At 46.8% G+C, this 14,767-nt stretch overlaps 2 protein-coding genes across 6 annotated transcripts in view; one reads left to right on the plus strand and one right to left on the minus strand.

The window, feature by feature from the left end:
- The window catches only part of SUFU (SUFU negative regulator of hedgehog signaling), a 140,940-nt gene extending 136,724 nt beyond the window's left edge, over positions 1-4,216 (minus strand). Inside the window, exon 1 of one of the 2 annotated variants that reach the window (XM_003787216.3) lies at positions 3,854-4,216. In XM_003787216.3, the coding sequence (XP_003787264.1) occupies positions 3,854-4,035 (182 nt within the window). In that variant the 5' untranslated portion in view covers positions 4,036-4,216. The remainder of the gene's footprint in view (positions 1-3,853) is intronic. The other variant, XM_023511639.1, reaches the window with a different exon arrangement.
- ACTR1A (ARP1 actin related protein 1 homolog A) overlaps positions 1-14,767 on the plus strand; it is a 33,683-nt gene that overhangs the window by 6,733 nt on the left and 12,183 nt on the right. For 3 of the 4 annotated variants that reach the window (XM_023511640.1, XM_023511642.1, XM_023511641.1), the window contains one exon: positions 5,811-5,889. In XM_023511640.1, coding sequence (XP_023367408.1) covers positions 5,842-5,889 — 48 coding nt within the window. In that variant the 5' untranslated portion in view covers positions 5,811-5,841. Of the gene's footprint in view, positions 1-5,799; positions 5,890-14,767 lie in introns of those variants that run through there. The other variant, XM_003787217.3, reaches the window with a different exon arrangement.

Raw genomic sequence — 14,767 nt, forward strand, 5'->3', positions numbered from 1 at the left:
AAAAAAAAAAAAAACCAACAGGGGTTCAGTGCCCATAGATCAGTGGTTAGGGCACCAGCCACATGCACCAGGGCTAATGGATTTGAACCTGGCCTGGACCTGCTAAACAGCAATGAGAAAAAAAAACAGCCAGCGTTGTGGCAGGCGTCTATAGTCGCAGCTACTTGGGAGGCTGAGGGAAGAGAATTGCTTAAGCCCAAGAGTTTGAGGTTGCTATGAGCTGTAATGCCACAGCACTCTACTGAGGGTAACATAATAAAACTCTGTCTCAAAAAAATTAAAAATTAAAAATTAAATAAAACCAATTGGTCTGGCTTCATTGACTCTTTTGCCAGGATATTATTTGCCATTGTAGAAATCCTTATTCTCTGCTAGGAAATGCTAAGTTATTTCTAGAACTTGTAAGAAAGTTGCTGCAAATAGTTTAGAATCTCAGCTAAGGAAAAGGGACGAACCTCCATGTCTGCTCTTAACTTTAATTTTGCCAAATCATTTGATTAATACCACAACCAACTACATTAAGTTTGTGAAGGAATGGAGGAAAGAAAATGGTAGAAATTGCTGGAAAGACCCCATTATAGCTGCAGAACCCCAGAACATACAGAAGTGACTACAGGCCCCATCTCTGCTACAATAAACTGCCACAAATTGCCAACCTTGCCCCTCCTACGGCCTAGGTCCATACAGCAATAAGCAGGAAAACTGTATTCACCATTCTCTGCTCCATCTGCCATAGCACTGCAGCCCTCCTCTGACCAAGTCTTGCAGGAGGTATCACATCAAAGACACAGACATTACCTTAAAACACCAACTACAGAGAATAACCAAGAATCGGGCAAAATTAACCTTGCCCACAAGCATGGAGTGTTCTGCTCTACTACTCAGAGACCAGATGAGTATGTGGGGAAAAAAAATCATATTTTATACTTAGAAGAAGATGTTATCCAATGTCTCATCCCTCAACTTAATTCCTCAAACATCTAACTTCTCTACACAGGGCATCTGAAGGACTGGAGTGGGCTTAGGGCACTGGGTCTGCCTCTCTGCTTTGATCCTTGCTCATCAAACTCTCAGCTTTCAGCCAGAATGTCTCTGCTGCACAGGGACTACTGGTCAAAAAGCCACCCTTGTACTACAAAAGGAATCCCATGGAATCCTAGGCCACAGCCAAACCCAGGTAGCCCAGCTAAGTTATGAGCATATGGGATCCCAAATGTGAGGGATATAAATGAATTTCAGGATCTTAATTTTGTAAATCCCTCTGAATCTAAGAACCAGTCACTGAGCTGCCCCCCTTACATTTTCTTGCATCTAGGTAGCATTTCTGATTTCACAAAGTGCTATATAAGCCTCTTCATTTGTCATTAGATGCTGGGCCATCTATGAAAATGTGGCCTGGTTAACAGCTTGCTCTAGGCTGGAAAAAAAATTGCCCAAACCAGTCTTAGTCCTTTGCTAGTGCTTTGATATCTTTACATACAACTCTATCCTTTATAGCCACTTGGGTGACATAAAAAGCAGTTGGCTGGGCTCGGCGCCTGTGGCTCAAGCGGCTAAGGCGCCAGCCACATACACCTAAGGTGGCGGGTTCGAATCCCTAGCCCGGGCCCACCAAACAACAATGATGGCTGCAACCAAAAAATGGCCAGGCATTGTGGCGGGCGCCTGTAGTCCCAGCTACTTGGGAGGCTGAGGCAGGAGACTCGCTTGAGCCCAGGAGTTGGAGGTTGCTGTGAGCTGTAATGCCACGGCACTCTACCCAGGGGGACAGCTTGAGGCTCCGTCTCAAAAAAAAAAAAAAAAGCAGTTGGCTGAATCTGTGCAGGGATTTCTCCTCATACTCAAGTAATGCCTGAACAAACAACATGGCAGAGTCAGGCCAACTTTTCTCATGACACATGACAAAAAGTTCTACACAACACATGGTTCCATATAGAGGCACAATTGGAACAGGTGATAAGGTTAGCAAGAGCTGCTTTCCACTCAGAAGCATTCTTCAAAAACTCCTCTCTACCAAAGAACTTTCTGCCTGCCAGACAGGAACATAACTCCTCCTGGCTATCCAGACAGAGGAGGGTGCTCCACATGGCCCTCCTTAGAGAGTAAGTGGCTAGACCCTAGGCCCTCTACACTGTCAGCCTCTTTGTATCCTCCCACTGACACAGGGAGCTGGCCTCAGCCTGCACAGCCTTGAGACTGCCATCTCCAGAGGAAGATGAGGCTGTCATAAGGAGAAAGATTTAATCCTAAAGGGAGCGCTAACCAGCAAAGACAAGACCTCCACTTCTGCCTTCGGATCTACCGTTTGGCCACACTGCAAAGCAGCTGCCAAACTGTCTTTCAGGACTCTCTGAGGGGGATCAGCTAATACGGTGCCTATATGAATGTGATCATGGACAGATTCAACCAGTACTTCAGTCAGCTTTTGATTCAGGAAGATCATGAAGACAGGCTCTTTTCCAGAGTCCCCATAATACTTTTTTGCCCAAAGCCTGTAGGGAGAAGGATTGCAAATAGAAATGGGCTCATCAGTAAGGTATCAAAAGGAGACCTCTTCATCCCTCCATCAGCACAAGGCTCTCATCTGGCGCCTCCCAACCCAAGGAAATGAGGAACTGGAAAAGACCATTCTCACCCCAGGGCTATTAAAGGGTTACCCTCAGCTTCCCAGCAAAAAGGCAGCTAGTGGCCAGGAAGTTCTTCTTCTTCTTCTTCTTTTTTTTTTTTTTTTGAGACAGAGCCTCAAGCTGTCACCCTGGGTAGAGTGCCAGGGCATCACAGCTCACAGCAACCTCAAACTCCTGGGCTTAAGAGATTCTCCTGCCTCAGCTTCCCAGGCAGCCAGGACCACAGGCTCCTGCCACAATGGCCGGCTATTTTTTGGTTGTAGTTGTCATTGTTTGGCGGGTCCGGGCTGGATTCAAACCCACCAGCACTGGTGTATGTGGCTGGCACTTTAGCCGCTTGAGCCACAGGCGCCAAACCCAGGAAGCTCTTCTTAATGTCCAACTGTACTCTCCTCCCTGCTGGGGTCCCAAGTCTCCATCAATTACTGCCCACTGGAAGTAGGAAGCTATGGTCCCCTTCCATCTGAACTAAACCATGGATCTCCCCGCCCCTGTTCTTAATGTACTAAAGCAAAGCTGCTGCCAAGCCAGAAGGAAGCTCTGCACCGAGACAGAACTGTGCAGAGTAAGCAAAAAGTTTATCAGTAAGAGTTGCTCTGTCAAACTTCAAAAGCAAAAGCTTTGCACTGATAGGGCGCCTGAGCTCATCAATAAGGTATCAAAAGACCTCCCCATCCCTCCACGAGCACAAGGCTCTCATCTCATGCCTCCCACCCACAGAAGAGCCCCGGGCCCCCAAGCCCGCCCCTATCCCCTGCAGTCCGGTGCCCTCTGAGCTTCTCCAGCCTCGCTCCTCCAAAGCCCTCTCATATGCTTCCCAGGCCCCGCCGCGCCTCCCCCATCCCACTTCAGCCTCTTCCCACTTGGCTTGCCCTCACCCACTAATGACCCCCTACAGGCGCCCCTCCTTTCACCACGTTTACAGTTCCCTCTCTCATACCGTTCCCCACTCTGCTCCTACACACACCCCTAGTCCTCCCTCACTCTTATTCTCCTAATCCCGGTTAACTCTTCGCTACCCATGGGCTCCGTTAACCCCTTTGTCCCCATTCCTAACTAGAGCCTTAACTTCTTCCCTAGCAGCAGGAAGCCCTCCTTCCAAGTGCTTTAACCATTCCCCTCCTCCTCCTTCCCCTCCCACAAATTACTTAGCCCCCAGCGCTTTAACCCTTCCCAGCTCGCCCCTGTCCGTTCTCCCCCCGCCTCCGCCGCGGCCCAGGGCATACCAGTACTTGACGATAGCGGTAACCTGGAGCGGGTTCGGCTGGTCAGGGTAAAGACGGCGGCACTCTCCGTAGATGGCGTGCAGTCCCGGGGGAAAAAGCGAGGCGAAGGCCGGGGGGGCAGTAGGGCCAGGGGCCGGGGGCGCGGTAGGGCTGGGGGCGCCGCTAGGCCGCAGCTCCGCCATCGGGGTGTGTAGGGCGCTGAGGGAACCGGCGAGGGCAGACGAGGAGGAAAGCACTGACGCGCCAGTGGACCCACTCCGTGGGTGCGACTTCCCGAGGCGAGGGGGGCTGCAGCGAGGTCTAGCTCCGCGCCTGCGCACGGCGCACAGTCCGCCCAGGCCGTCGCCGTCGCTGAGTCTGCCAGAGGGTGCCTCGGGGCCGCGGGGCGCTTAGGGGGGGCGGGGCACCGGCGCGCCCCATCCCGGCATCTATTGGTTAACTTCTGTGCCAGTCACAAATAAGGAAGGCGTGACTTGACGATGGACCCCCCCCACCTCGCCTCCTCAGCCTGGTATGGGAGTGTTCCAAGGCTCTAGGTCTCCCTCTAGTGTTAGGAGGAACCCAGCTTTAATAGAGATGTTGAGGTATCTTTCGGAGGTGCTAGGGTCCCACGAAAACACTGAGAAATGCGCCCACAAAGAGTTTGTCACTATTTTGTTAACACACTGCTAACAACGATTTAACCCTAAATCTTACAATGTTTTGATTCATTCATCCGTTTGGCATTAGTCTTAATAGATTATATATCTAATATGTCCTAGTGCTATTGACAGACAAAAGGGCCCTTGCAACTTGAAGCTGGGCGGAGGAGGAAATAATCCAAAGAAAAATGAACTGGGCTCCTTTGAAAGCAGTGACACATAACCTCTCTTCGCCTCCGTTTTCTTGCCCATCAATGTCGATTCTAGTTCTTCATGAAAATTAAAGATATACTAGAGCAGTTCTTGAACCCTTTAGATGATGTTTTAATGAGCAAAAGATCACTTATACTAATAGTTCCAAATGTCAATCTTCAGACCAATGTTACCCTGTTGCAAAGTTTACACTTACCCAGAAACAAACGCAAAAAGCAATGACAATGTACAGCTTTTTCTCCCTTTAAAGCTAATTTTATTTATTTGTTTGTTTGAGGAATATGTTCTTCGGGTGATTGTGTGCGTGTGTGTGTGTGAAAATTTCCTTGCTATTAGAATGTGAAGTGCTACTCTTACAGTCCCAATTAAAACATAGCAACCTGGCTCAGCACCTGTGGCTCAAGTGGCTAAGGCACCAGCCACATACACCTAAGGTGGCGGGTTCGAATCCAGCCTGGGCCCGCCAAACAACAATGACGGCTGCAGCCAAAAAATAGCCAGGCGTTGTGGCGGGTGCCTGTGGTCCCAGCTACTTGGGAGGCTGAGGCAGGAGACTCGCTTGAGCCCAGGAGTTGAAGGTTGCTGTGAGCTGTGATGCCACGGCACTCTACTCAGGGTGACAGCTTGAGGCTCTGTCTCAAAAAAGAAAAAGAAAAAAAAAACATAGCAACTTTATATCGTGCAAGGGAACGGAGTGGGTTGGGAGTGGTAGGCCTGATCTGCAAAATCCAAACGTCCACGAATTACTGACCAATCCAAATAGACTACAGTCAAGTACTCAAAAAGACTACATACTTCAGCATGCATTGCGAACCCCTTTAAAGGGAATACAGATCCAAGGCATGCAACACAACTATTAATATATGTCTCCCTCAATTTACTCTGTGCAGCCTACAACCCCCAGAGTACTGTGCATCGGAAATGCGAAACCAAGTCTCCAATTAGGCGGAGCTCTGCAGCAGGACACAAGGCTTACCCAGAGCAAAGCATGCTGGGGATTGTAGTTCTTCAGTGGCGAAGTCAGGCCGCTCCCTGGCCTCCCAGAGCCGGCGGGTAGACTGCGCATGCGTGTCAGTGGTGCTAGCTGCGGATCCGGCTAGCAGTTCCTTCCTCGGAAGGAGAGATTCCTCTGCCATGGAGTCGTACGATGTGATCGCTAACCAGCCTGTCGTGATCGATAACGTGAGTTGCGTCTTTACTATATCTAAATGGATTTGGACTCTTTTCCTTGAAAGGCTCGCTTTCGGGGTTTCTCCCTGGGCCGCCGGCTCTTTGTCACTGGCCCGGCCTGTCAGGAGGGTTCAGTCGCCGCCGCCTCCGTCTCCTCCCCACCCATCAGCAGGTAGAGCGGCCGGCCAGCAACTGCAAGGTGGGGAACTTTGGGGTGCATAAAGGGACACTGAGTGGCTCCTTGGGCCCTTGGCTCTAGGGGCCTTAACCGGTCTGTGAGAACCTGTCGTCCGCCCTCTCCCCAGTTTCCGATCACTCTATTGGCTTTCCTGGCTGTCCGTCTTGGCTGCCGACCCCGCCTCTGGGCCTTGCCGGATGAGGGCAGTGATTGGTTCATGCCCCTGCCGTTCTTCCGGGCACCACAGTGTTTCCCCTCTCTAAGGGGCGGTGCGGTGCACGGAGGCTGTGGGGATTGGCTTCCAGAACTCTCAGTCGGGGGGCTTGAAGATGAGGTCCTGTCCGCGGCTGGAAGGGGGCTAAGTTTCCTTTCATCTGGGCCGGCGCGGTAGTTTGGTGGTGTGTTTCTAGGTGGGGCCGGAGAAAGAGCCATAGGATTTCAGTTATTTCTGTGATTATAAGCTTCAAAGTTAATAAAGGTCGAGGACAAAGGAGAGTGACAGAGCAAGCAGGAAGGTGGCTTTCCTCTTCGGAACGCCTATTTGTTAGGTGGAAACAAATATTTGCCAGGTACTCTAGCGCTTCCAGGGCGCTTTTACATACTTTCGAGTTGGATTCCTACAAAAACTGGGTTGATAGTTACTATGGAGTAGGTTTGATCATCGTAATACACCTGAGAAAACTGAAGCGGGAATAGGTAAAATGAACCCAAGGTCACACAGTGGAGATGCCCTAAATCCAGTGCTTTATCGATCGTTCCTTTTGCCAGGACCCTCACACAAATGCATCAATAGTGTCAAATAGAACGAATCTAAATACTGCACTTATTTTGGAGAGAAAGGGAACATTATAAAACGACTGCGTTTTTTTTTTTTTTTTTTTTTTTTTTTTTGGCGGCGCCCGTAGCTCAGTGGATAGGGCTCTAAGCCACATGTACCGAGGCTGGCAGATTCGAATACGACCTGGGCCAGGTAAACAACAATAACAACTGCAACAAAAAAAAACAGCCGGGCGTTGCCGCAGGGGCCTATAATCCCAGCTACTTGGGAGGCTGAGGCAAGAGAATTGCTTAAGCCCAAGAGTTGAGGTTGCTGTGAGCTCTGACACTACAGCACTCTACTGAGGGCGACAACCTGAGACTCTGTCTCAAAAAAAAAAAAAAACAAAACTGCATTTTTGTCTCCAAAGAGTGGTTCATACCTTTCTGTGCACCTTTTAGTTTTCTTCATTGAGACAAAACTAACAATTCCTTCTGTCCTAAACTGTCAGATTCTCTGTATTGGCCCAGCTCTTAGGCCGTTGTACTTATTACAATGTCCTTTCTCTTTAAGCTTTAGCTCTGTTAGGTAGACAGGAGTTACCATCCCCAGTTCATGCAGAAGAGGTTAAGTAACAGTATGCATACCACCCAGTTTAGGAGATGAGGAGCCAATAATCAGACTGAGATCCAATTCCAAGTTCCTCACTTTCTCCAAGAAAAGGTGTTTTTTCCGTGGTTAGCTTTCCTTCTTACCATAGGGTATGACTTCTTCCTTGACATAGGCAAGGTTGAGCTCATTTTTTTCTAGAATTAATATTAAACTAGAGACACCTAGTCTAGAGGATATTTTTTTGTCTTTCTCACTAGACTGTGAAATCCTTGTGGGAAAAGACGGTCGTCTTTCATTTTTTTATTCATCTCTCTTTATTCACCTCCATCCACACACACAGTATCTAGGGCCTGGCACCATTGTGTGCTCAGTAAATGTTTTTTCATTGGATTAATGGGTGAGTGAATAAATAACTGAATCTCTCTATCATAGTATTACAGTCCCTAAGTTTTGTTTTGTTTTGTTTTTTGAGACAAAATCTCACTTTGTATCCCTTAGTAGAGCGCGATGGCATCACAGCAACATCAAATGCTTGGATTCAAGTGATCCCCTTGCCTCATCCTCCCCAGTAGCTGGGAGTACAAGCTGCCAGCCACAATGCCTGGCCATTTTTAGAGATGAAGTCTTGCTCTGGCTCAGGCTGGTCTGGAACCTGTGAGCTCAAGCAATCCATCCACCTCAGCCTCCCAGAGTGCTAGGATTATGGGCGTGAGCCACTGCACTTGGCTCTTACAGTCCCTAAGTGAAGAAAGCATGAGGCATTTACCCTAGTAAGTTACTGCAGAAAATTGAGTAGGGATCTTTGTTCTAAATGTTGATTTTCAGGGAGCACTACATTTCTATCTTTAGCCACGCTCTGTGCACTACTTTTGCCTTTTCTTTAATTGTAAAAAGACAAAAATGCATGGAAATTATGAATTTCTTGTTTTCATCAGCAGTGCAGAAGAAATAATTTGTCTGTCCTGCTGACAAATTAAATTTTTTCTTTTCTTAAGTTGTGGTAGGAGTTCCATCTCCAGCTATCTTCTTTAATATCATTTAAGCTAATGCTTGTCAATTTTTACTTTCTTTTTTTCTTTTTCTTTTCTTTTCTTTTATTTATTTATTTATTTATTTATTTTTGAGACAGAGCCTCAAGCTGTCCCCCTGGGTAGAGTGCCGTGGCATTACAACTCACAGCAACCTCCAACTCCTGGGCTCAAGCAAGTCTCTTGCCTCAGCCTCCCAAGTAGCTGGGACCATAGGTGTCCGCCACAACGCCCAGCTATTCTTTTGTTGCAGCCGTCATTGTTGTTTGGTGGACCTGGGCTGGATTTGAACCCACCACCTTAGGTGTATGTGGCTGGCACCTTAGCCACTTGAGCCACAGGCGCCAAGCCAATTTTTACTTTCTTTTGCCTGGTAGTATATTTGAAATCCATTAAAACAACGGTGCATTTTCAGTTTTAAGATTTAAGGAATTGACCTGTCTTTACTATGGGAAAACATTTCCTTTATTATGCCAATAATTCTACCAAAAGGTGAAGTAGGAGGAACTTAAGCTATTTTCCCATTAAGATTATCTGAATATACATGCCTATAATCTCAGCACTCTGAGAAGCTAAGGCTGGTGGATTCCTTGAGCTCACAGGTTAGAGACCAGCCTGAGCAAGAGCAAGACCTCTGTCTCTATTAAAAACAGAAAAACTAGCTGAGTGTTGTGGCAGGTGCCTGAAGTTCCAGCTACTTGGGAGGCTGAGGCAGGAAGATTACTTGAACCCAAGAATTTGAGGTTGCTGTGAGCTATGATGCCACAGCACTCTAACCTGGGTCAACAAGCAGACTCTGCCTCAGAAAAGAAAAAAAAAAAAAGAGGAGGGAGGGGGTAGTCTACCAGACACTTTTTGTGAAATTTGGAAAGTTCGTTCAATTAAGTATGAAAGGGCTTCTCATTTCCATCCAGTTGTCCGCAGGCAGGAATGTAGGCCCTTTGCTACCAGATCTTCTGATTTTTATAGAGAAATCAGAAATACTAAATTTCATATACACTATTCCGATTTTATCATAGTTGTTAGCGGTTAATATAAAAGTACTTTGTGCTCTACAGGGACAGAGAGTAAATTAGTGGTTGCCTAGGGCTGGAAGAGTTGGGAGTGGGATAAGAAGGCCCTGCTAATGGGTACGGGGTTTCTTTCTGGGTGACGAAAGTATTCTTAGAGTAGATTGTGGTAATTGTTCCACAACTCTGAATATACCTAAAACCATTGGATTATACCCCTTAAATGGGTAAATTGTATGGCAGATGAACCTTATTTCAGTAAAGTTATTCTTTAAAAAGTTTGGCCAGCTGGGGTCCATGACTCACACCTATAATCTTAACACTCTGGGAGGCCAAGGCTGGAGGATCATTTCAGCTTATGAGTTGCAGACCAGCGTGAGTCAGAGACCCCATCCCTAAAAATAGCTGGGGGTTGTGGCAGGCACCTGTAGTCCCAGCTACTTGGGAGGCTGAGGCAAGAGAATCGCTTGAGTCCAAGAGTTTGAAGTTGCTGTGAGCTATGACGCCATGACACTCTACCGAAGGCAACAAAGTGAGACTCTGTCTGAAAAAAAAAAAAAAAGGCCAGTGCTCACTCGATACCCATCCACTAAGAAAAAAAGCTGGGCCACTCAAAATATATCTTTGGGTCAAAATGGCCACCATTTAACCTGTGCCCTAGAATCTGTGGCTCCAAATCTCTTAGCTCCAAATCTCTCAGCATCCTTTTCCTGCCTGTAAAATGGGAGACAACTCACCCTCTTTCCCAGCATGTCAAGAATAATCAGATGTGCTTCGGATAAAGTCTGCCCAATCTACAGGCCTATAGCCAGCAAGTCCTGAGACAGCCTTGTTGAGGGATATGCTATTTATTTGTCTGCATCAGGAGAATGGTCAGTGGCAGCTAGCAGCAGACTTGAGTTCTCATAAATTAAATATTTCATAAGACTACTTTTCTAATAAATCTCTACACAGCATTTGTTTACTTGGCTTTGCCAGAGTGAATAAAAAGGGATTATCTGCCAGGTACACAGTTCCTAGTTGTAAATGTTAAAGAAATGGACAAGACCCTTTTGTATGCTCTTGTGGTATTGCTAGAGCAGAACCCCACTGATTCTTCATCCAAGTACTGGCCTGGCAGGCCTGCTCAGGGGCTGTAGGGACATGCTGGATCTGGTTTCACCTTCTGCATCATTCCCAACCCTGCTGCTTTTGCCTTTCCAGCACCACCCCTGCCTGGGGCTTCTGACTTTCCAACTGCTCTTTCAGGTTCTATCAGTCATTTGCACTTGATTTTAATTTTAGTCAGCCAGCATCTCTTGAGGACCCAGTAAATGCCAAATATCACCCATACATAAATTCTCTGGGCTTAGGAAACTCAGATTGAATAGAGACATAAATGGTAACCATAAAGGAGGAGTGAAGAGGATTGGTGTGCTCCCACTTAATGGGCACAACGTAAGGGTATATGGCACACCTGTTGGATTCGGGACACTACTACAAGAGGAACTCTACCTAACAAATGCAAATATTGTAACCTAGTCGTTTGTACTCTCACATTAACCAGAAATTTTAAAACATGGTAATCATAAATTCTAATAGAAAGCAGAGGATGATCAGGGCATGGTGGCTCATGCCTGTAATCCTAGCACTCTGGGAGGCCAAGGCAGGTGGATAGCTTGAGCTCAGGAGTTTGAGTCCAGCCTGAGCAAGATCAAGACCCTGTTTCTAAAAAATAGCTGGGATTGTGGCTGGTGTCTATAGTCCCAGCTACTCAGGAGGCTAAGGCAAAAGGATCACTTGAGCGCAGGAGTTTGAGGTTTCTGTGAGCTATGATGTCACAGCACTCAACTGAGGACAACAAGGGAGACTGTCTCAAAAAAAAAAGCAAAAGAAAAAGGCAAGGCTCAGCGCCTGTAACTCAGTGGCTAGGGTACCGGCCACATGCACCAGGGCTGTCGGGTTCAAACCCAGCCCAGGCCTACCAAACAACAATGACAACTACAACAACAACAGCAACAAAAATAGCCGGGTGTTGTGGTGGGCACCTATAGTCCCAGTTACTTGGGAGACTGATATGAGAGAATTGCTTAAGCCCAAGAGTCTGAGGTTGCTGTGAGCAGTGACGCTACAGCACTCTACTGAGGGCAACATAGTGAGACTCTGTCTCAAAAAAAAAAAAGAAAGAAAGAAAGCAGAATGCTTGGAAGGACAGAAAGGAAAAAATGAATCTGACATCTTAATCTGCCTTGTAACCCAGATGCTAGTCCTTTGCCTAGTAAACTACAAACCACATATCCAGGAAAATCTTTTTTTTTTTTTTTGAGACAGAGTCTCACTTTGTTGCCCTCAGTAGAGTGCTGTGGCATCATAGCTTACAGCAACCTCAGACTCTTGGGCTCAAGTGATCCTCTTGCCTCAGCCTACCAAGTAGCTTGGACTACAGGTGCCTGGAACAACACCAGCTATTTTTTTTTTCAGAGATGGAGTATGTTCTCCCTCAGGCTGGTGTCAAACTCTAGAGCTCAGGCGATCCACCTGCCTCAATCTCCCAGTGTGCTAAAAGTACCGGCATGAGCCACCGCACGCAGCCCAAAAACATCTCTTAAAATATATCTAGGTTCTGGCTCGGCGCCTGTAGCACAGTGGTTACAGTGCCAGGCTGGCAAGTTCAAACCCAACCCGGGGCAGCTAAACAATAATGACAACTGCAACAAAAAATAGCTGGGCATCGTGGCAGGTGCCTGCAGTCCTAGCTACTTGGGAGATTGAGGCAAGAGAATCACTTAAGCCCAGCGAGGTTGCTGTGAGTGGTGATGGTACGACACTCTTCTGAGGGCGACATAATGAGACTCTGTCTCAAAAAAAAAATCTAGGTTCTGAGTATAGTTCTCATCCTTTCTTGTTTTCAACCTCTGGCAGGAGATCACTGAGCTGACAAATTCCCGCAGTTCTCATGTATTTGGCCCTTTTGCCTATCTCTGCCTGTCTCAGAGCCCTTGGGTTTACAATAGTATAGTTCCTCCTCTGCCTCAGGCTTTCAGCTTACTTGACACCTTTTCCAGGCTTCTTGTTGTACTGCCCAATCTAATGAGTTTGCACAATGACTCCTGTTTTCTCTCTTCTGGCAGAAGTTCTGGCTCCCTTAGAGCAGACTTGCCCTGCTGTCCACAACATACCACTTTTCCTGTCCCCCATCCACTTCTCACTTCCTGCTCCCAACCTCTGTCTTGCCAGAGGCAGGCACTAGAATGTCCAGTCTCACTCCTCTATTCCTACAGAATAGCAGAAAGGGAACCTGAGGTGTTGCTAGGAAGCATTTGGTACAAAGATAACCTTGGATTCTTAGCATCTCCTGATATGTTTACTGCTTGCTGTGTGGGTTCTGGAAATATCACACTCTACCCAAGGAGAAGTGGTCAACTGGCAGCAGGAAAAGGCTTGCCCCACTCACACACCCAGCTGCAAATCATGTTAGGGTGGAAGAATTAAGAAGGAAAAGAACAGGTACATCTGTAAAAAATATCAAGCCCCAGTATCTGTCCTGCACAAGTTTGGGATCTATATCTAGGTAAATGTTTACACAGGTTAGGCCTCAGAGATTCTGTGGGGAGAACTTAGATTCTTTTCTGGACTCCCCACCGAACATACCAAGTACTAGAGCAGTAGGACTTAGGGCTCCCCTGCTCTTTACGATCAGGATGCCAAGGAGTTAAACAAAGCACAGTGCTGTGTTCCTGCAGTAAGAACCAGGCAGTGTACATTCATCAGAGTTAGCTTCAAGCATGATGATACCCATCATGGCATTTGTCACAGGGGCCCTGAAGGCAAGGAGAGTTCAGGCCTGAGCTGGGAAAGTAGGTTAAAAGCATCCCTTGGGCTCAAGTGGCTAAGGCGGCAGCCACATACACCTAAGGTGTCGGGTTCGAATCCAGCCCAGGCCTGCCAAAACAACAATGACAGCTGCAACCAAAAAATAGCCGGGCGTTGTGGCAGGCACCTGTGGTCCCAGCTACTTGGGAGGCTGAGGCAGGAGACTCGCTTAAGCCCAAGAGTTGGAGGTTGCTGTGAGCTGTGATGCCACAGCACTCTACCCAGGGGGATAACTTGAGGCTCTGTCTCAAAATAAATAAATAAATAAAAATAAATAAAAGCATCCCTTGGTAACCAGGTATGGTGGCTCACACCTGTAATCCTAGCAGTCTGAGAGGCTGAGGTAGATGGCATAAGCTCAGGAGTTCAAGACCAGCCTGACCAAGAACAAGACCCCATCTTTACTAAAAATAGAAAGAACTAGCCAGGCATTGTGGTGGGTACCTGTAGGTCCAGCTACTCAGGAGACTAAGACAAGAGGATTGTTTCAGCCTAGAAGTTTGAGATTGCTGTGAGCTACGATGATGCCATAGCACTCTACCCAGGGCAACAGAGTAAGACTCTATCTCAGAAAAAAATAAAAAAGAAAGCAGCAGCATCCCATGGTAGTGTAACAGAAAGAATCATAAGCTTTTCCCACCTTAATTATATTCCCAAACTTGACTGCTTTGATGCATCTAGGTGTTTTCTTCTTCTCTCCCTAAGTTTTCTTTCTTTTTCTCCCCTTTATTAATATTTTTATTTCTTTACTTGTTTTAGAGACAGGTTCTTGCTCTGTCTCATGATCATAACTCACTGTAGCCTCGAACTCCTGGGCTCAAGTGATCTTCCTGCTTTTATTAATATCATTTTTAATTCCTAAAGTAAAGTATGTTCAGTGGCACCTGTAGGTCAGTGGGCAGGGCACTGGCCACATACACCGAGGCTGGCAGGTTCAAACCCAGCCCAGGCCTGCTAAAACGACAATGACAACTGCAACAACAACAATAAAAGAAATAGTCAGACATTGTGGTAGGCATCTGTAGTCCCTGCTACTTGGGAGGCTGAGGCAAGAGAATCGCTTAAGCCCAAGAGTGTAAGATTGCTATGAACTGTGATGCCATGGTACTATACCCAGGCGAAAGCTTGCAATTCTGTCTCAAAAAATAAATAAATAAATAAATAAATAATAAAATATGTTCAACATAGAAAAGTCAAAGACTACAGAAAAATCAGTGCATTGAGTATGTAGCATACAGTGAGAGTCCTCCTCACTATCCTTGTCCCATCTCCTTTCCTTTGGTGTGCATTCACTTTTTCCAGGCTCATAGAAATATATATATATATATATATATATTACATACAAATATAAGGTGTTGGCTTGGCGCCTGTGGCTCAAGTGGCTAAGGCGCCAGCCACATACACCTAAGGTGGAGGGTTCTAATCCAGCCTGGGCCCACCAAACAACAATGAT

This window comes from Otolemur garnettii, unplaced genomic scaffold (assembly GCF_000181295.1).
Source record: "Otolemur garnettii isolate 467f Iridium unplaced genomic scaffold, OtoGar3 scaffold00021, whole genome shotgun sequence".
NCBI lineage: Eukaryota > Metazoa > Chordata > Mammalia > Primates > Galagidae > Otolemur > Otolemur garnettii.